Genomic DNA, 17850 nt, shown 5'->3' with positions numbered 1-17850 from the left:
GAGAAAATAGAAAAACAATGACAAATGAGATATCCCTCTAAATCTGACAGAAAAAATGGCTTAAAAAATTTTCACCGATGCGAAAATAAAGAAACACTGAAGCTGTTGTGGCACCTAACAGTGCTTCAACACCTGACTAAGACACTATGTTAGTTCTTCACCTGCCTGTTATCACCATAGTCAGGCTTATTATTGTAATCATTGTTATAATTGATTGTTATGAATTTATTGGACTGTTTCATCATTACTGTTTACATTATTATTGCTGATTATAACTACAACTGTAAAGTTTTGGCAATATATTGGAAACTCAAGCTCATTCAGAGAGAGAGAGAGAGAGAGAGAGAGAGAGAGAGAGAGAGAGAGAGAGAGAGAGAGAGAGAGAGAGAGAGAGAGAGAGAGAGAAGCTGGGCTACTGGGCTGGAGCGGAGCACCGGGGGACTGACGTAACGCGGTTACCATAGCAACCGATTAGGCGTCACTCACGGTGTATTAAACGGCGTCACTACTTTAGACTGCAAAATCACTACTGCGCGTTTCTGAACCCGCGACCGTTACGCGCCATGGACTAGTTTAGCCACTACAATAAACCAAATGTCTTTTTACTCTGGCCTGAGTGGTGCGTCGTCTTACCCCGGTGGAGCTGGACGAGCCTGTGTGAAGCCGTGTGGGTGTTGTTGCTAGCGCTCCCCAGCAGCCAACATGGCTGAGGATGACAGCGAATGGGTCGTGGAGAGCATCGCTGGTTACCTGGGCAGTCCCGAATGGATCATTCCTGTCACCGACTTTATGGAAAACAAATGCACAGGTAGAAAAAAAATATACCCAGTCATGTCTTCATGGGAGATTTAGGTGTGCAGCAAAGTGTCGCCACTCTACGGAACGCCTCTTGTGTCCCGTTAGCATTGTGGCTAAGCTAACGCTAGCGTGTGGCTGCGGTGATTTTTGTTGACGTTTGCTGGCCAGCTGTGATAACAGACATTTTTACATAGCATTATGTTACTGTTCACGCTGCGAAGTAACGTCAGTCAGAGTTTCAGACATGCAGCAGCTAGCCCAGGCCACAAAGCCCATGTGTTAGGTGGTGTTATGGTACAGCACAGCAGGTAGAGTTAAAGGTGGCTAATCATATTACTGTAGCCCAGCTAATGTCCAAGCTAATGCCTAATTAACACCGGCGACATACCAAGGCTATCATTGTTCACTAAAACTCAACTATAAACTAAAACTACGTGTGGATAAAAACGTTTTAGTTAACAGAAATAAAATAAAAAACTAGACTTTAGGGTGGGGGGTGGGGACGAAAACTAACTGAAACGATACTGTGCACTTAAAAACTAACTAAAATAAAATAACATACAAACATTTCTTTAGTTTTAATCCTTTGACAAATTTGTCCAGTCAGTTGCCTTGACAGTGTTCTGTTTATACTGTAATACCTATTGTGAACTTCTTATATCTTGTCCCTGAGACCCCACTATATTATTAAAACAAACAAACAAACAAAAAAAACGAATACTGAAACAAATAAAAAATAAACTAAAATTAAATTTATTTAATTTAATTTTGATTCTTTATTATTTTTATTTTTATTTTATTATACATTTTTATTATTTTTTTTACAGAGCAGATGTGGATAACGGTTTAGTTGTATAGTAGGATATGTAACAGTTCAAGAAAGCCACAGTTTGGTTTGTCTTGCAGTTTTTGGGTCACAACTTTGGTTTCAGTTCAGTTTGTTTTGTACATCCGGCAGAAAAAACACAGGTATTTCTGAAGTTCTCTGTATTTTAAAATAACTTATTTCATTTAGAGATTTTGAATAACAATATGGATTCAACAAATATTCTTTCAAAGGCAAAGTCTACTTTGACTTTTTAAAACAAACATAAAAATACATTCAGTATATTCATTAATTCATCAGCCAAGTGTATGGATGTGTTTGGAGCACTGCACTTTGTAGGGTGTGTGGTGTATTGAACGGTTCAGTTTTGCACCCCTAGTTTATAGGTATCTAGTGCAGGTATGGGTGACTAAAATAATAGGCAACCTAAATATCTGCAGTCTAACATAGCAAGGGTTGGTGTAACAAATGTCAGTGTTTATCATAATTGCTGAAAATACACACCTTGGCTCCAGCCTGAATGTCTAGTGTTTTATTAATCTGTGATTTATTTTTCAGTTTTTGATGAAGAAGATGAAAACAAATTAACATACACAGAAATCCATCAGCAGTATAAACAGCTGGTGAGTATGCTCCTTGGTCCGGGGGTCTGTCATGCTTTGTTATAGTTGTAGTGTGCATTCAAGCATGCTCGACAGAAAGCATTTTAATGATGGGTGCAACTTTTTCTTGAGCAGACAACAGACTCATCCCATGACTCATCGGTTTTCACTCTACTGACTCATCAAGCGGTGGCCTGATGTAAGCTGCTTTGCTCTTGCAGGTGGAGAAGCTGTTAGAGAATTACATGCAGGAGGTTGGCATCAACGAGCAGCAGTTTCTAGACGCATGCACCTCTCCCTTTGCCAGGTCAAAAACTCTGCAGGTATGTTAAGTAGTATTGCGCAATCTGTCCTGCCGGTCCACCATTGTCACCCTGCCAACTAACCTGATTTGAGGATGGGATTGTCTTACAAAAGCCTGGGTACTCTCTTGTCTACTTATAGTTGATCAGTTAACAGGGCAGAAGATCTGTTTTGGTTCTAAATTTAGTTGCTCACGGACTCCCTTTTAGCAGGAGGTGCTTATTTTTCTGATAAATCAGCAAAATGGGAATTTAACTTTAACTTTAAGAAGTAATTTACAATTGTACTTTTGTTTCTACTCCTTTACTATATACACATAATTTATTCTTTTATTCTAACTGAATTTAGGCCCATGCATATTTAGAGGTCATAACTGTGGCATGCTGATTCATAATCTTTAAAAAAAAATGTACTAACTTAATTCATAACCTCGATCGAAAAAAACGTGAACTGGCAAGAGGTTTTGGGCTGTAAAAATGTTGTGGAAGGTGGAAAGTTAGAGAAACAAGCTTGTGGTTGGAAGGTCACGGCTGGAAAAATGAGGCAGACTGAAAAAAAAAAACTGGGCAAGGGAAATGCACAGTTGTCATTTTCACCAGTATTTAGGCAAGGCACATAACCCCAACTGTTCATGTCATGTTCATGCCCGGGATTGTGGTTGTGCAAGGCAGCACATGTTTGTGTGTTCATGTTTTTGGTCTTGAGTAACTCGATGGATAGAGCAAAACACTTCCAAGGTTTGGTTTTTGATTCCTTCGAGGACCCATCATACCAAAAATACACTCTCAGTACATGAGGGTGCCTTGGATAGAGGTGTGTAGGCTTTCCACCGATCTGATTGGCCATATCGGATCAGCCGATATTTTGCATTTTATGCAATTTGTGTGATCGGCTGTAACGTTATAATTCACCGATCCGATCAATGACGTCATTGTCGTGTTGAAACTTTTTGCAGATGCTCCCATTCCATTGTTTTATCTGTCTCATTTACTCGGAAGAAGTTCCACACCACCGCCATGTTAGTTTTGAGCCCTGTCACTATGTGACGGACAATAAAGTTCTTTGAATCTTGAATCATTGTCGGATTCAAACAAACATGTCGGTGGTGTGGGACTTGTTCAAAGTGTCTGAAACAGATAAAACTCAAGCTATTTGCAATCTGTACAACACTACAGTACCTCTGTCAGTTTGGGGCATGGCAAAGATTGTTAACCATTGGCAAAAATGCTTGAATACTTTTGTTGATACTCAGTAGACGGTATATAAGTATATACCGTAAATAAACAAGTTATTTAAATAGACATATTGCTCCCTCATGTGATCGGATCGGTGATCGGTTTATTTAAACTCACTGATCGGTGATCGGTGATTGGCCCCAAAAATCCTGATCGTGTAAAGCCTAGAAGTGTGTATATGTGTATTCCAACTTCTGACTATTCCCCAGGCTGTTCTGGACAAAATGTCCTGTTCTGATTACCAAAGTGTTGAGAAGTGCATTACATTTGTCAGGTAAAGATGTAAAAATTGTAATGGTTAACTTTTTACCAGTTATCCATAGAGGTCCATTGGGGAGATTAGTGATTAGGGGCTGTATGTTGGCGTTATATGTTGATAGGGACAGATATCTAGATTTTGATGAGATCTCAAAGAGAGTTTGATCTTATTAGTTACCACTGAGATCAATTGTTTATCATGTGCAAAACGGGTCAAAGTGTGGGCTGGTCTTTGGAGCAAGATGATGGTCTCCTTTCACAAGCCCCTGTGCTGAAACAAAAACCATTTGCAGCACACTGTTAGTAGTCTTTTTTTTTTTTTTTTTAAAATGCTAAAATATGAGAAAAGAGACACTTTTGTAGAGCTGCATCAATTAGGCTAGTCGAATAATCGATTAGTTGCCATTTGCCAATAGTAAATTAATCGCCAACTATTTTGATAATTAATTGTTTTGAATGTGAATATTTTCTGCTTTCTTTAGTCTTCTATGACAGTGAACTACCTTTGGCTTGTAGACGGGACAAAACCAGACATTTTTGAGGACCTCACCTTGGACTGCGTGAAACTGTGATCATTGTGAACATGTTTCACCATTTTCTCACATTTTGTGGACCAAACAACTAATTGACTATTCGAGAAAATAATCAACAGTTAATTGATAATGAAAATAATTGTTAGTTGCAGCTCTACATTTTTGGCTACCGAGTTTTTCCAATACCTGATCTCTCAGCAAGAATCCCATCACATTTGAGAAATCTAAGCCAAATTACTTCTTTTTTTTTACCTTTTCACAAGTGTTGGTAGATCCTCATAACTCAAAACTAATGCTCAGTGTTTATTTATTAAATAAAAAGCAGTGGATCTCATCAGTAATTTGCATGGGCCAATACATAGTGAAACAGCGGTGTTTGGCCGCTCTCTCAGCTGTCACACAGCCAGCCAGGGGAGATGAAGAGAGGCCAGCAAGTTGTGTTGCAATGTGCTGCGGTGTCATATCCCTTTAGACTTACCTAGCTGACTGTGCCAGAAAAAGCTTCATCTGTGATTAAGTTGCTCAGAGGAACAGGATATAGGTCTAGCCCTCAAACAGAAAGAGACAGACAAGCAGAGAGAGGACAGGGATGAGAGCGTTTGAGGAGGGGAAGAAAGGAAATTGGGAGGACAAGAGTTGAGAGACAGAACCAGGTGACCCAGTTAGAGTGAACATGTATCTATGACCAGTTTGAGTCAGAAAGATTTGCCTGGCATTAGTCCAGATGAGGTATGAAGTTTTGAATGATGACAGACGGTTACTGGTAAAGCTACCTAAGGATTAAGCCTAAGTACATTTCTTTTAAACATAGCCTAATTTTTATAGGGTCTTGTTGAGCTGTGTGCCTCCTGTGCCAGACATACACCCTGTCCTGATCTACCAGGGGTTGGTGGGGCAAATACACCCTGACAGGAACATGCAGTCCCCATGATTGTCTCTCTGTGGCTTAGGTTTGGCCTGCTGGAAGGGTTTGATCCCAGCAAGACATCTGCCATTTGAACAAACATACAGAATCATTTAAAGGGTTTGTTTTCAAGTACTTTTTTGAGTTTAGATACTAGGGCAGATACTGTATACACATCTACTTAGACCTATTCTGTGTCTACGTAGATGTGTATCATAACGCAGGTGTTCACAAATTTTTCATCACAAGGAACCCCAAAATAGATACACAGTAGACCAGGTGGGTAAGGATGTTAATTATTAATTGATAATCAATTACTCAATTACTGTTAATGATAATTCATTGAAGGCTGGTTTATTATGTAATGTCTGTAATGTGGGGTTTCTCCCATGACTCATTGATTCATTATAGACCAAAGATACTCAAAGTCCGGCCCGCGGGCCACATGTAGCCCACCAGGACATTGCTGGTTGTCCCCCCCAAAAGCTAGTCAAATCCCAAAGGATATGAGCAGAAGAACTGCAGTCCCAGGGTTTGCCTTTTACTGTGAAATCCCAGGAGCCTGTGGGTAGTGGAGCTTTTTCTCTGAAAGGTTTTTTCACCATCTGAACAAAATTCACTCCAGTCTTTTTTCTTTTTCAATACTGGGAGGAATTATTTTTTATTTCTCTTGAAATTTGATGGAAATGTTCTTGTAATTTAATTTTAAATACAAAATCACAATCTACAAATATTTTATATATATTAATATATTTTTTTCTGGTCTTTTTTTTAAACTAAAATTTTGGTTGTTTCCAGTATTTTTGTAATTTTTACTTTTTTGGCAAATGTTCTGCTCATTTTCTAGTATTCTTTTTAATGAATTGCATACAAATTATCCTACAATTTTCTAGTCTTTTTTGTAATTTAATTCAATTAATTTTAATCAATTTAAGTAAATGATTTGAATATTGACCACTATATACTATATGATTGAGAAGGACAGAAGTCAATAATGGCTCATGTCCAGTGACCCCTGGCCCCTATTCATTTTCCAAAACAACCTTCATATCACTAAATTATTTTCATACATGTACTCTATATCTGTGTTAATACCCATCTCAAATGTTAAGTCTTTGATAGAGAAAAAACACACATTTATTGCTTTATTTTCAAAAGCAAAATTGTATGGTTGTTTTAACAGATTAATTAATCAATTGCTTGTAAATGTTACAAGCTAATGGATTAATGAACTTCCAAAAATGTGCAAACCTAATAGGTGAGAAGATGACAAAAGTCATTATAGCCAAACTATGATGAAACTAGGATTACCATGAATCCCAAGTGAAACAGCCATTCTGTGCATTTCCTTGTTCTAATGTCAAGAAATGTCATAAAAGTTAAATTCTTCCTTTTGCTGTGAACCCCTCTCAATGACCCCTGGTGGTCCCTGGGCCCCAGTTTGAAAACCACTGGCCTACTTCATTCTAAAGGCAGGCAGACTTGTATCTGTCAAGTCTTAGCACTGTTGGTCCATCATTATCCACCGAGGACAGTGGTTTTATTTGGCGTTTTATGCTGTTGTTCAGACGGTGTTCCAGCCTGTTCTGGCCACAGATGACTTCCAGATGTTTCGCTCGCTGATGGTCCAGAAGAACATGGAGCTGCAGCTACAAGCCCTCAGGGTCATAAAGGAGAGGAACGGTAGGCAAGAAACACACACACACACACACTCACAGACAGACAAACACATCCAAATCAGGCAATGCTGTAAATAATGTGTATGTGTGTGTGTAGGGGCTCTTCCGGAGTGTCTGACGGATGGTGTGGACGTGATGACAGAGCTGCAGCAACAGGAGATGAGGATCCTGCAGGAGGTTCTCAAGTAAGACACAACCTCAGTGGCAAATTTGTAGTCTTTGCCAATCCTGATGCGTTTGCTGTAATAGTTTGTGCCTTTTTTGGTTTCTTGTGTGTCCATTCTTTGAAATATCCTAGCAAATGTTTGTGAGATATTCTGAAACAAAAGCCATACCAGTCAGTTGAGACAAAAGACATCATATTGGATATTTGCTGGCATGCTAGATGTTTTGCATCCTCATACTGACTCCTCTGACATGGTTTCAGTCCATTCATCTCTTTCAGGGCAAGATAAGTCCTAATCATAATGACTTTGATCTGTGGTGATTATTGGATCTGTGAGTACAATGTATGCTTATACAAGATCAGATCATTCAAGATTTGGTTTTTTAGAAGGGCTTGGTCATGGTTAGTGTTATTTTTATGTATTTTAAACACTGTGGTGGCCAATCTTGTATAATTGATAGGGGCATTGTCATCTTAGAGGACAGTTATCAAATAAGAAATGCATCACATATGCATCTGTCAAAATGTATAAACAGTTATATGATATAGCATTTATTCATTTATTCATCCATTCATCTATTAGTTTATTTAAGTGTAGCAAGATGTGGTGTGTATGATGAAATGTATCAGCTTCATATATCATAATCAATAGGCAGGCTGTAACCACTGCTGACATTTGGTGATGGAACTGTTCATGCCTCTTACAAAATAGTGGTGTCCTGGGCAACTGTTTTGCCCAGAAATGGGACTGGGCGATATGGACAAAATCAAATATTACAATGTCTTTGACTGAATATCTCAATATCAATATTGTGACAATATTGTAGGGATGACCACTTATTTACATAGGAATTTTATGAACAGTCATTAGTAATTTGGATATGATGGCCCAGCAGCTAGAAACAAATATTAGAACATCTAGAACAGCTTGATAAGTTCACACACCTGCGGCTTTTACTATCATGCTTCCTTTAAAAACAGGAAAAGATGACGCTTACACCAGATCACAATATCACGATATCTAAAACCCCAGACAATATCTAATCTCAAATCACAATATCAAAACAATATTGATATGTTGCCCAGTCTTACCTAGAAATATTGCATAATATAGTGTTGGAAGCAACTGGTCAGTCCCATGATTTCTTGGAGCCAATTGAAGCTTTCTCTGAAGACATTGTGTTGATATCAGCAGTTTCTGAGCATGACAGTGATGAGGCCGTGCTTGAGAACCTGCAGGAGCCTCTGTAGGGAATTAGGCTGCAAAATAGAGGCGGTAGCAGGAATGACTGCCCTGGACATGGACACACTTCTGTCGGCATTGCTGCTGAATCAGTTATGTGCTATGTGTCTTAAAAATCAATGCAATAGCCTTTCACATCAAGCTAGCTGCTGCCTCAACTAACTCAGAGCAACTTTTGGAAGCTGTGAACTTACAATTAGCTGCAAGTTCCCTCCCTTTAATCACTCCATGCATTGTTAACAGCAGCTTGGTGCACAAAAGGTGATTTGTGCACAGCAAGTGGAGGCATTAATGTAAACTTAATGAATTATGTAAACATAATGAATGAATGAATAGATATAGAATAGATAGAATAATAAGTGTATTTGATTTGCTATATCAAATACATTATTTTTTGATGCATCTATGTATTTATTTATGTGCATATGCATTTATCACATTATGTCATTTAGTCTGAATACTCCCTCCATAGTGCTGTGGTGGTATGTGTGCAGGTTTCTTGCAGCTTGACCGGCTCTTGCCCCTGCTCTCTGTCTAATGGGATTTCCCCAGTGGCAGCCTGGCCAAGTAGAGAACACACTGTGTGCAGCGGGACCGCAGTTAAGCTCCTTAGGGTTCAGCTAATTTAGGTTGGAGGGATTGACACTAAACAGGCAACTGAGAAAAATAGTATTTCTATCCCCTTTGTGTTACCCGGGTACCTTGGCCAGTCATCAGCACTGCATTAACCTCTAGGATCTGAATGGATCCAACTAGGCCACAAGCTTAGAAGTGTGTTCAGTGGGATGTAGTTCATGTTCAACTAGAGCAAAAATATTGACCGCTGACTTCTGTGCAGCCGAAAGTGAAGTGGGAATGAGTCGTATGATGCATCCAGTAACTGTCTTATTGTTTGTTTGATTGCAAGAATTTCATCTCGGTTCATCACAACGGGAAGTAAATCTTTTTCAGTGCATTACCTGAACAGGTCTAGAAAAGCCTGGGCTTTTCTAGTTTGATGCAATGTACCATTTCTAAAACCCAATAGGATCAAAGAGTGAAAGGGATAAAAATCTAAATTTGATAAATATCAAATTTGGGATCAATCTGGATCTGGGATCAATAAAGTATACCTATCTATCTATCTATCTATCTACCAACTTCTCTTATGGATGGTTGCAGCAACATGGCCAGGCCACCAGAGAAGCCTTTATGCTGGTGTTTTGCTTATTTTTTCTCATTGCAATAGTCTTTGCTTATGTTCAGTTTTCTTGATCCCCTGTCAGATGTGAAGATATTGTACATCTTCTCTGGGAATAGTAAAATATTACATCATCTCTTACATCATCTCTCTTTGTCCTGTGCCCTTTTGTGCTCTCTTACATGCACTCCCTTTTCTTGCTGTATGATTATTGTTAATCCTTTGGGGAAGTCTTTTCGAAGGAAATCCAAGCTGCTAATAAATTAAATTAAGGGATTTCTCTGTGAGTGGCACCTTGGTGTTGCCTGTTAACAAGCTGAGGCATATCTTGGTTACCGAGTGGGAATAACTAAAGTTGTTGTATCTCTAGTTGTCTTTTTCACCCCAGGGAAGAGATACTTACAGACTTTACAGGCCGAGCAAAAATGTTCTATGTCTTGGGCACAATTGTGAATTGTGATTAGAGGAAAAGTAGACCAAGGTTAAGATTAAGGTCAAGGATAACCTGTGGCCAAGAATGCACACTATGAAACCCAGACTAAGACTAAACAAACACTCTGTTTTTCTCACTCTGTCTCATTTCTTGATCTGTAGGAAGTCAAAAGAGGAATATGACGAGGAAATGTCCCGGAGGCTGCTATTGGAGGAAGAGGTAGGCTCTACCTCCAGCAGCTCCTCGGATAGGCCAATGAGGGATAGCGTTGAAGCCCAGAAAGCTGCGCCTGCCGCCACCCAACAAAGCAGCACTGCCAAGGTAAGCCATTATAAGCATTAGGCACTGAATCAGACCTGTGACCCAGCTAGCCTCTGGAACCTCAGATGGCCCCTGTAAGCCTTTTATTCAAGCCCCACCAAACGTAAGCCACCCGTACAAAAGATACACTGATATTAGTAAGAATAAAATCTTTATGGAATACTGCAGTGCATATTGTAATCATTTATTCTCTTTGTTCTCTATAATTTATTCTCTTACCTGTATTGGATTGAGTAATCTCTGCTTTGTGAATGTTTAAATATTGTGTTGAATTTGTGTTAGAATACCACAGATATGCTACTGATTTTTAATGATTAAGGTGTGTGTACGAGTCCAGTTTCCCTTTGACTCTCAAAGCCCCATCTCTCTTTTGTTGACGTGTCCGCCTGTCCATGTGTTATCTATTCCATGTCAAGGCCAAAGCTGAAGGGAAGGGTGAGAGCAGCAGCAGCAGCAGCAGCAGCAGCATTAGTAGTCACCAGGCCCCGCTAATGAATGGAAACACTGCCACTCAATCTGAACTGGTAACTTTATCAGCCATGTAGTAGTATTTTAGTCACTGACCTCATAAAACCACACCACAGCTTCCTGCCCAAACTAAGGCATGCATTGCTGCTTCTTCGCTGCCACTACCAGTTCTTCATTTCTAGTACAGTCAAGTCAAACATCTTGCTGCACACCAACAAAGCTCTAGACCATAGACACTGGACACAAGTCCAGCCTGTGGGCCACATGCAGCCCTCCAGGACATTGATGGTGCCCCCTTAAAGCCAATTAAATTCCAAAGGATATGTGCAGGATAACTGAAATCCCAGAGTTTCCCTTTAACCCTGTGATTCCCCCAGGAGCCCATGGATAGTGCAGCTTTTGTTCTGAAAGCTTTTATTTCACCATCAGAGCAAAGTTCACTTCAGTCCTTTTTATTTTTTTGTTTTTGTGGGTCATAATCACTACAAATATGTTTTTCTGGTCATTTTTTCTATTTTCTATTTTTCCACTTTTTTCTTTATAATTTTACAGTTTTTGTGCTGCACTTTTTTGCTACTCATTTATACTTTTTTTTTTTCTTAACTTCTATTGTGGCGAATACCTTAAGCCATGGTATGTTTAGCACGTTGGGTACAGCAGGACAAATGTTTGGGACATGTACATGTTGAAAGGAAAGAGGTCAGTAATGACTCACTTTTTCCAACGGACCCTGGCCCCTTTTTATTTTCCAAAATTGGCCCCTGGCCTAAACTACTTTTGTATCCCTGCTCTAGACCCACTTCATAAATACTCTAAACTATTTATACCCTATATATCTCATATATAACTATGAACATATTTTGCCATTGAAAGCAACACATATTGCATATTGCTTCATCAGACTTGATCATAAGCCGACTGGTCTCTGATGTGATATACAGGCTAGTCAAGTGGCTGTTGACTGAATATATACACATAAAAAAAAACAAAAAAAACAAACATAATTTCTCATCTTTAAAGAGTTCAATAAGTTATTCTGATTAGTCAGAAATACCAGCCCCCTGAAGAAAGTAAGTGGCTGTGCAGAGGACAGCCACTTACTGTACTATTCTGTCTTTGACTAACATCGACCTGATTTTCAAAACCTCAGTATCAGTGCATCCCGAGGGCAGACGTTATCTTTTAGAGTGTTACAGCTTGTGTGGTAGATAGTAGGGCTGAACAATATGGTAAAAAAATTCACATTGCAGTTGTTTTGACAGATATTGCGTTTGCAGTCTGATTCAGGATTTTAGTGTCAATGATAATCTTTGCATCATAACTTTGATTTCCACTGAAAAAAATTATGTTATTTGTAGGCCAATGTCTCTATTTTGTCATACATTTTAACTTTATAAAAAAAAATGCAGCTTATGTGACTTCAATATCGCACTTGGCTGCATAATCATAATCTTTTGACAAGCTTACCATTATTGTTCAGTCTGAGTAGGCAGGCCATGTAGTAGCTTTGTAGTTTTATAGCCTGTAATGTTGATCCTTCATAACAGCTAACAACCATCCAGCAGCAGTCTAACGCCTGATAGAGCCTAGTAGACTACCCTGTTGATAACTGTGTGAATATCTGCACTGTAAATGTATGGACTGAAGGTGAACTTGCCAGTGTTTCTGGCTTTTTGTGAAGTACTGAGAAGAGCAGTCAGCATCTGCAGCAACTGAATTATTCACCAATCAAGAGCCTCCGTGGTAAGTTTTTGACCCATCAGAGGCAAGGTTGACTGTAAAATGTCAGCAGCAAGAGGAGAGGAGAGCCATGTGTTGCTCAGTGAACGGTTTGTATGCTGTTCTGTCAGAAACTGTGACAGGGATCATGTGATTGTTTCTGTCGGGTAGACAAGACCTGAGTATACAAGTGACAACTGTAGTAGCTGCTGGTTTGTACTCAGTAATGTGAGCATTAGTGGACTGGATTTGTTTCTTTTGTTGTTTGTGTAACGTGTTTCACAGCCTGTTGGACCTTCCTCCAGGTCAATGGCAAACCCACCAGGAAAGAGGAGAAGAAGATGGCTGCCCAAGGAGGAGGGGGAGATAAGAAAGGTCCAGCCAAGAGCAGCTCCTCTGCTTCTACTAAACTCCCTTCAGGTAGACCACAATAACATCATTATCCAACCTCTGTCCCCAGTTCCAAATCTTCAAAAACTCTGCTTGTCTCTTGGGATCCACTAGAACTCTACTTTAACTTATATCTGGCTGATTTAGTGTTCAGAAATGAACTCTGACAGTTGTCAGTTCTGAACATGAATAGACCCTTTTCATAGTAGCTATTTTGACATGAATTGCAGAGTAAAAGCAGGCATTACTACTCAGGATAATGGTTCCATTCCGTTTCAATATTACGGTCCTGGTGTTGTTCATGCTGGCAAGACTCTGCTACACTTAAATGGAATGGGACCTTAATTAATGTCATTGGTAAGACCTGTGTTTACCTGCTATTTCATCTCAGAATAGCGGCTGTGTAAAAGGTCCATTGCATAAATATGATTACATTGTCTTTCTATCAATTTGGCAGTCTTTCATATGAATTATCTTAAAGTGCTCTGTTCTGTGGAATTACATTTTTCACACAACTCATCTATGAAAGATGGGAGTTATTGAATTGAACTGAATGTGTGTGTCCAGAGCGTGGTAGTAACTGTGCGGAGCCCAAAGCCCTTCCAGCAGTGAGGGTTCCAGTGAAGGGCAGTGAGCCCTCGGCCAGCTCCGGCCCCAGCAGCAAGGAGCAGAGCAGCAACAGCCAGACTGCAGCAGAGATGTGGCTGGATGAGGCACGCAAGGAAGCTGGCATCTCCAAGCCATACACTGTGAGTCTGTTCGCCTACTATACACACCATACACACATGGTGTACACGCTGCATCATGAGTTTAGCCACAATTTAGCATTCCTGGAAAAGATCTTGAGGTCAGCAGTGGTAGAACCAGACAGTTTTCATTGGGGTGGCCAGGCTGGGACCAGTGGTGACTTTGGGGTGCCACAGAAATCAGTGTCTTGTCCAGTGTTTTTTTTCCGCAAAATGTGGCAATGTAGGCCAGATAGTCACTATTTCAGGTCCCTTTTCCTTTAATCCACTCACTTAGGCAACAGTGACTACTAAATAAACACCAAGCTTAAGTCCTTGATTCTACTCAGTAGAAGGATGTTAAGAAAATAGGCTGTTTGAATGTCCTTAATTTGGATCAAAAGATATCTATGGATTCTTCAAGGTCTCTACTGTCACATGTCACTGCTGTCTTCACGCTGCACCACAGCCCTTGTATTGTCAGCCAGTTTAAGAGTGCAGTAAAATACACAGTGTGGTCAAATGGCTTTTGTGATTTTCAACTTATTTATTCTCTGTTGCAAATGGTCTGCCTCATGACGTAGTGTTTTCTCAGGTTGCTTAATGGGTGAGAAATTGGTATAACCACAGGATGTGTGCACAGCTAAAGCATCTGGCAGGTCAGGAATGGTTCCACACAGGGAAAAAATCAGTGACGTGGTGCTTAGGGTGGCCAGTGAGGTGGCCATGGTCAACTGAGATCAAAGACAAAATCCACAGCAGCAATTCTTGGCCCATTCAAATGCACTACATTCACTTTAACCACATTTTATATTGCAACAAACCATTTTGCAAATCATGTGGGGGTATTAATTTAAATTTGTGGTTGAAACACCCACCTGATAATGTTCTGCTTCTGCAACATAAAAAGTCATCACCATTCATAAACCATAGAACTGATAATTGGCTGTGTAGAGTAAACGTTTCCCCGAGGACTGTTTTCCCCTGGTGAAGGGGCCGTTTCACTTCAAGTCATCAAAACACAACAGTGTTGCTGCTGTTAGGAAAACTAATGTGGACGACGTTATTCCAGTGATGGAACACTGGTGTGAAGAAAGTTTGAAGTCTCTGAAAGGTCATTATCATATCATAGTGGAATGAATGTAAACCAATGGCTGGAGAAAAAATAATACTGGAGTTCTAAAATACAACTGCTTTGGGGAAAATTTTTTAACAGAAACACAAAGTATCTACATTTCGTAGATGTTACGCTGAACATACAGAATGACTGGTATGGTCCTTTTAAACACATCAAAATATCATCATGGGCTTTGTGTTTTTCTATTTTCCACAAACATTTCATACACCATATTGTGTACCTAGTTGTTTTTAAGGCACAAATGAGGGCAGGCAAAATAAATCATACAGTTGGTTCTCAACCTCCATTGCAGTATAATCAGGTCAACAAGGAAAGACAAAGAATTTGGAGACTGGACAGCATTTCATTCAAGGCAGAGACAGGCACCGGCCAGCTCCTAATTAATAATTACTCATTACTCATTACTAATTACAGCTGGTCATGATCAGGCAACAAACATTGTTGTACCGCTTGTTGTAGAGACACAGAGGGGCTTTGAGATCCCTCAACAACAAATTCAAGTTACAGATTTTGTGAATGTTTTGTGTCTGTGGATGAAAACAAATACAGTCCAGAAATGGCATGGGAAAGGTTCAGCTGACACTTAGAATTTTTTTTTTTTAAATTATTTCAGTATGGTTTGCAGAGGAATCATTTAGCAAAATTCATGTCGTTCTTGTGCATGGGTGCTTGTGTGTACCGTGCCCTCACTGGATCTCGTCCTCCTCTTGCCTTCAGGAGTTGACAGCGTCCCAGAAGGAGCAGCTCCAGCAGAGGGCGCTGTATCTACGCCAGCAGCGGGACAAGCTGCAGGCCCTGAAGAAGGAGCAGCAGAAGCCCAAGCTGCCAGCCACGCCAGAGGAGACGCCCACCATCCCGACGCCAGCACCCCCCACCCCGGTAAATACAGCATTTTCCTGCCCTCCACTCATAAATTTCCCAGCTGGATCCCCTGTACTCCTCAGCTGAAACTGCAGCCCACAAAACACTTGGTTTAAGTTATAGTTAGTAAATATTGATATACAGTGAATTTCAGAGCTTTGGAGTTGAGTCACAGTAATAAATGACACCAGCAGCTCATGCCTAAGTTTCATTTTAGTTGCATATTTATCTTTTCTTTCATTCTAAATCGTCATTCTTGATTTCACCTGAATCATTTAACTCACTTTTCCTCCTGCTCCTCCTCCTCCTCTTCATGTTTCTTCCCCTCTCCTTCAAACTCCTCACCACCTTCTCTTGACTTTGTTTATCGGGCTCATGCTCTTGTCTGACCTGGTCCGGCCCGTCAGGGGGCAGTGGGCCAGTCCCAGACGAACGGGGCCTGCCTCCCCCCTCCACCAGCACAACACTCTGCCAACCCCTCCAAACAGAAGGTGACCGCTCAGCTGCCCAGCTCTGCCCGATGTGAACGCCTGTATACACACTTAGTGCGCTGCTGTGATCTTCCCTCCAGTGCTCTCTTTCTCATGCACACACTGTCTCTCACACACACAAACACTATAAAAGTGGTGACTTTTGAATCTTTATCTCTATCCCTCAAGCATAAAAAGAATGTACTACAGTAGTCTGAGCTTTTTTCCTTCATTACTACAACTGATAGCTCTGCAAGGCCATCAGCTGTAGAGAATGAGGCCTCATTTTCACTGCACCTTCAAATCACAATGAAACAGAATTTTGTGACACTTGTTTTCATAATTTGATGTACTTCCTGTTGTAACTATTGTAACTTACATTTTGAATATGCCAGCTATTTTAGATCTTTGTAGTTGGCTGTGGGTAATAATATTAGAAGACAACAGTCCCAATTCTGTTCTCTTATGCTTCCTTCTCTCACTTTCTTTCCTCCCTTCCTTCCTTTCCTCTCTTCCTTTGACTTACTTTCTGCTAGGAGAGAAGTGATAGTGAGGGAGGAAGGGAGGAAGGGAACGAGAAGTAAGAAAGATGCAGGTTTATGCAGAAGTAATGGAATTTTGATTATAAATTTCAGAAAGTCTTTAACATTTTATTGCTACTTTAAAATTGTAATTACTGCAAAACAAGTTGGATTTTAAGTTACTGTATGGAGCAGTATCACTTTAATTGGTATTGTGTTCAAGTGTTAGACACAACTCTGGACACCTACGGTATATGACGCATTTTTCTACCCTATCTTGAAAATCAGTGTGATGAAACTCATGTGTGCCAGCTACTGAGGTAGCATCCTGAAAATGAGGCCTGGTGTAGAGAATTGTGTAGCAGGTGTGATGTAGTCATAGTTTCCAGTTCCGCCCAGCGTGTTTTTCCAGCCAGTCCCTGTAGCTCTCTCTCTCTGTGCTGCTAGTCTCTTCCGTGCTTTTTCTCGTCATCAACACTTTGTCTTAATCCTTTTGTGGTAAAGGCAAAGTGCTCACAACCTGTAGGCTCATGGTCATTATTCATCTGGATTGGTAACCACTGTGCCTGGCCTCCACAGGAGATCTCTGCTGAGGAGAAGAAGAAGCTGCAGAAGAGAAAACACCTGGCTGAGAAGCTGAAAGAGGAAGTCATCAAGAAGTAAAAAGGTCAACTTCCTTCGCAATACTCTTTTATATCCTGTCCCTTTACTCCGGACCTCAACCTCACGGCTTCCTTCACACCGCCTCCTCCCATCAGATTTCAAAAATCAAAGTTCAGGGCTTTTCCAAAAAACATAAAATTAAAAAAAACAAATAAATAAAAAAAATAAAAAACACACTGACTATGAGATCTTCCTCGTTCAGTTGAGAGGTTGTGCTTGTGGAACTGATGTGAACTTTTCATTGCTGTCGACACAGGGAAAAATGTAAACCTTTCTGGGGTTTTGTTGTGTGTGTTTTGGCTGGGCCAGCATGTGGTCCAAGCCAGAGCTGGAGCCCAGCCCAAGCAATGGATCTGTCGAAGTCCTCAGCAAGTTCTGAAGACGCTGTTAGACGTTCTGAAAGATGCATGCACC

General features: G+C 40.3%; 1 protein-coding gene across 3 annotated transcripts; it reads left to right on the top strand.

The window, feature by feature from the left end:
* The first annotated feature begins 458 nt into the window (after nucleotides 1-458).
* Nucleotides 459-17617, top strand: cfap36 (cilia and flagella associated protein 36). 3 transcript variants are annotated; one of them, XM_030071145.1, is made up of 12 exons: nucleotides 459-808; nucleotides 2183-2247; nucleotides 2448-2549; nucleotides 7028-7142; nucleotides 7236-7323; nucleotides 10322-10481; nucleotides 10898-11005; nucleotides 12974-13088; nucleotides 13626-13807; nucleotides 15639-15800; nucleotides 16190-16273; nucleotides 17353-17617. In XM_030071145.1, the coding sequence occupies exons 1-12, from the start codon at nucleotides 703-705 to the stop codon at nucleotides 17434-17436; spliced, it is 1371 nt and encodes a 456-aa protein (XP_029927005.1). In that variant the 5' UTR covers nucleotides 459-702; the 3' UTR covers nucleotides 17437-17617. The 3 variants fall into 3 exon arrangements, with proteins under 3 accessions (XP_029927005.1, XP_029927007.1, XP_029927006.1); XM_030071147.1 differs by lacking the exon at nucleotides 10898-11005; XM_030071146.1 differs by lacking the exon at nucleotides 16190-16273.
* Nucleotides 17618-17850: the final 233 nt, after the last annotated feature.

This window comes from Myripristis murdjan, chromosome 15, assembly GCF_902150065.1.
Source record: "Myripristis murdjan chromosome 15, fMyrMur1.1, whole genome shotgun sequence".
NCBI classification, from domain to species: Eukaryota; Metazoa; Chordata; class Actinopteri; order Holocentriformes; family Holocentridae; genus Myripristis; species Myripristis murdjan.
The sequence above is the reverse complement of the archived record's forward strand: the minus strand, read 5'-3'. Positions and strand labels throughout refer to the sequence as shown.

Coding starts and splice junctions, on each gene's coding strand:
- cfap36 (XM_030071145.1), top strand. CDS start 703: ATGGCTGAGGATGACAGCGAATGGGTCGTGGAGAGCATCGCTGGTTAC. Junction 809..2,182: donor TATGGAAAACAAATGCACAG/GTAGAAAAAAAA, acceptor TTTATTTTTCAG/TTTTTGATGAAGAAGATGAA. Junction 7,143..7,235: donor GGTCATAAAGGAGAGGAACG/GTAGGCAAGAAA, acceptor GTGTGTGTGTAG/GGGCTCTTCCGGAGTGTCTG.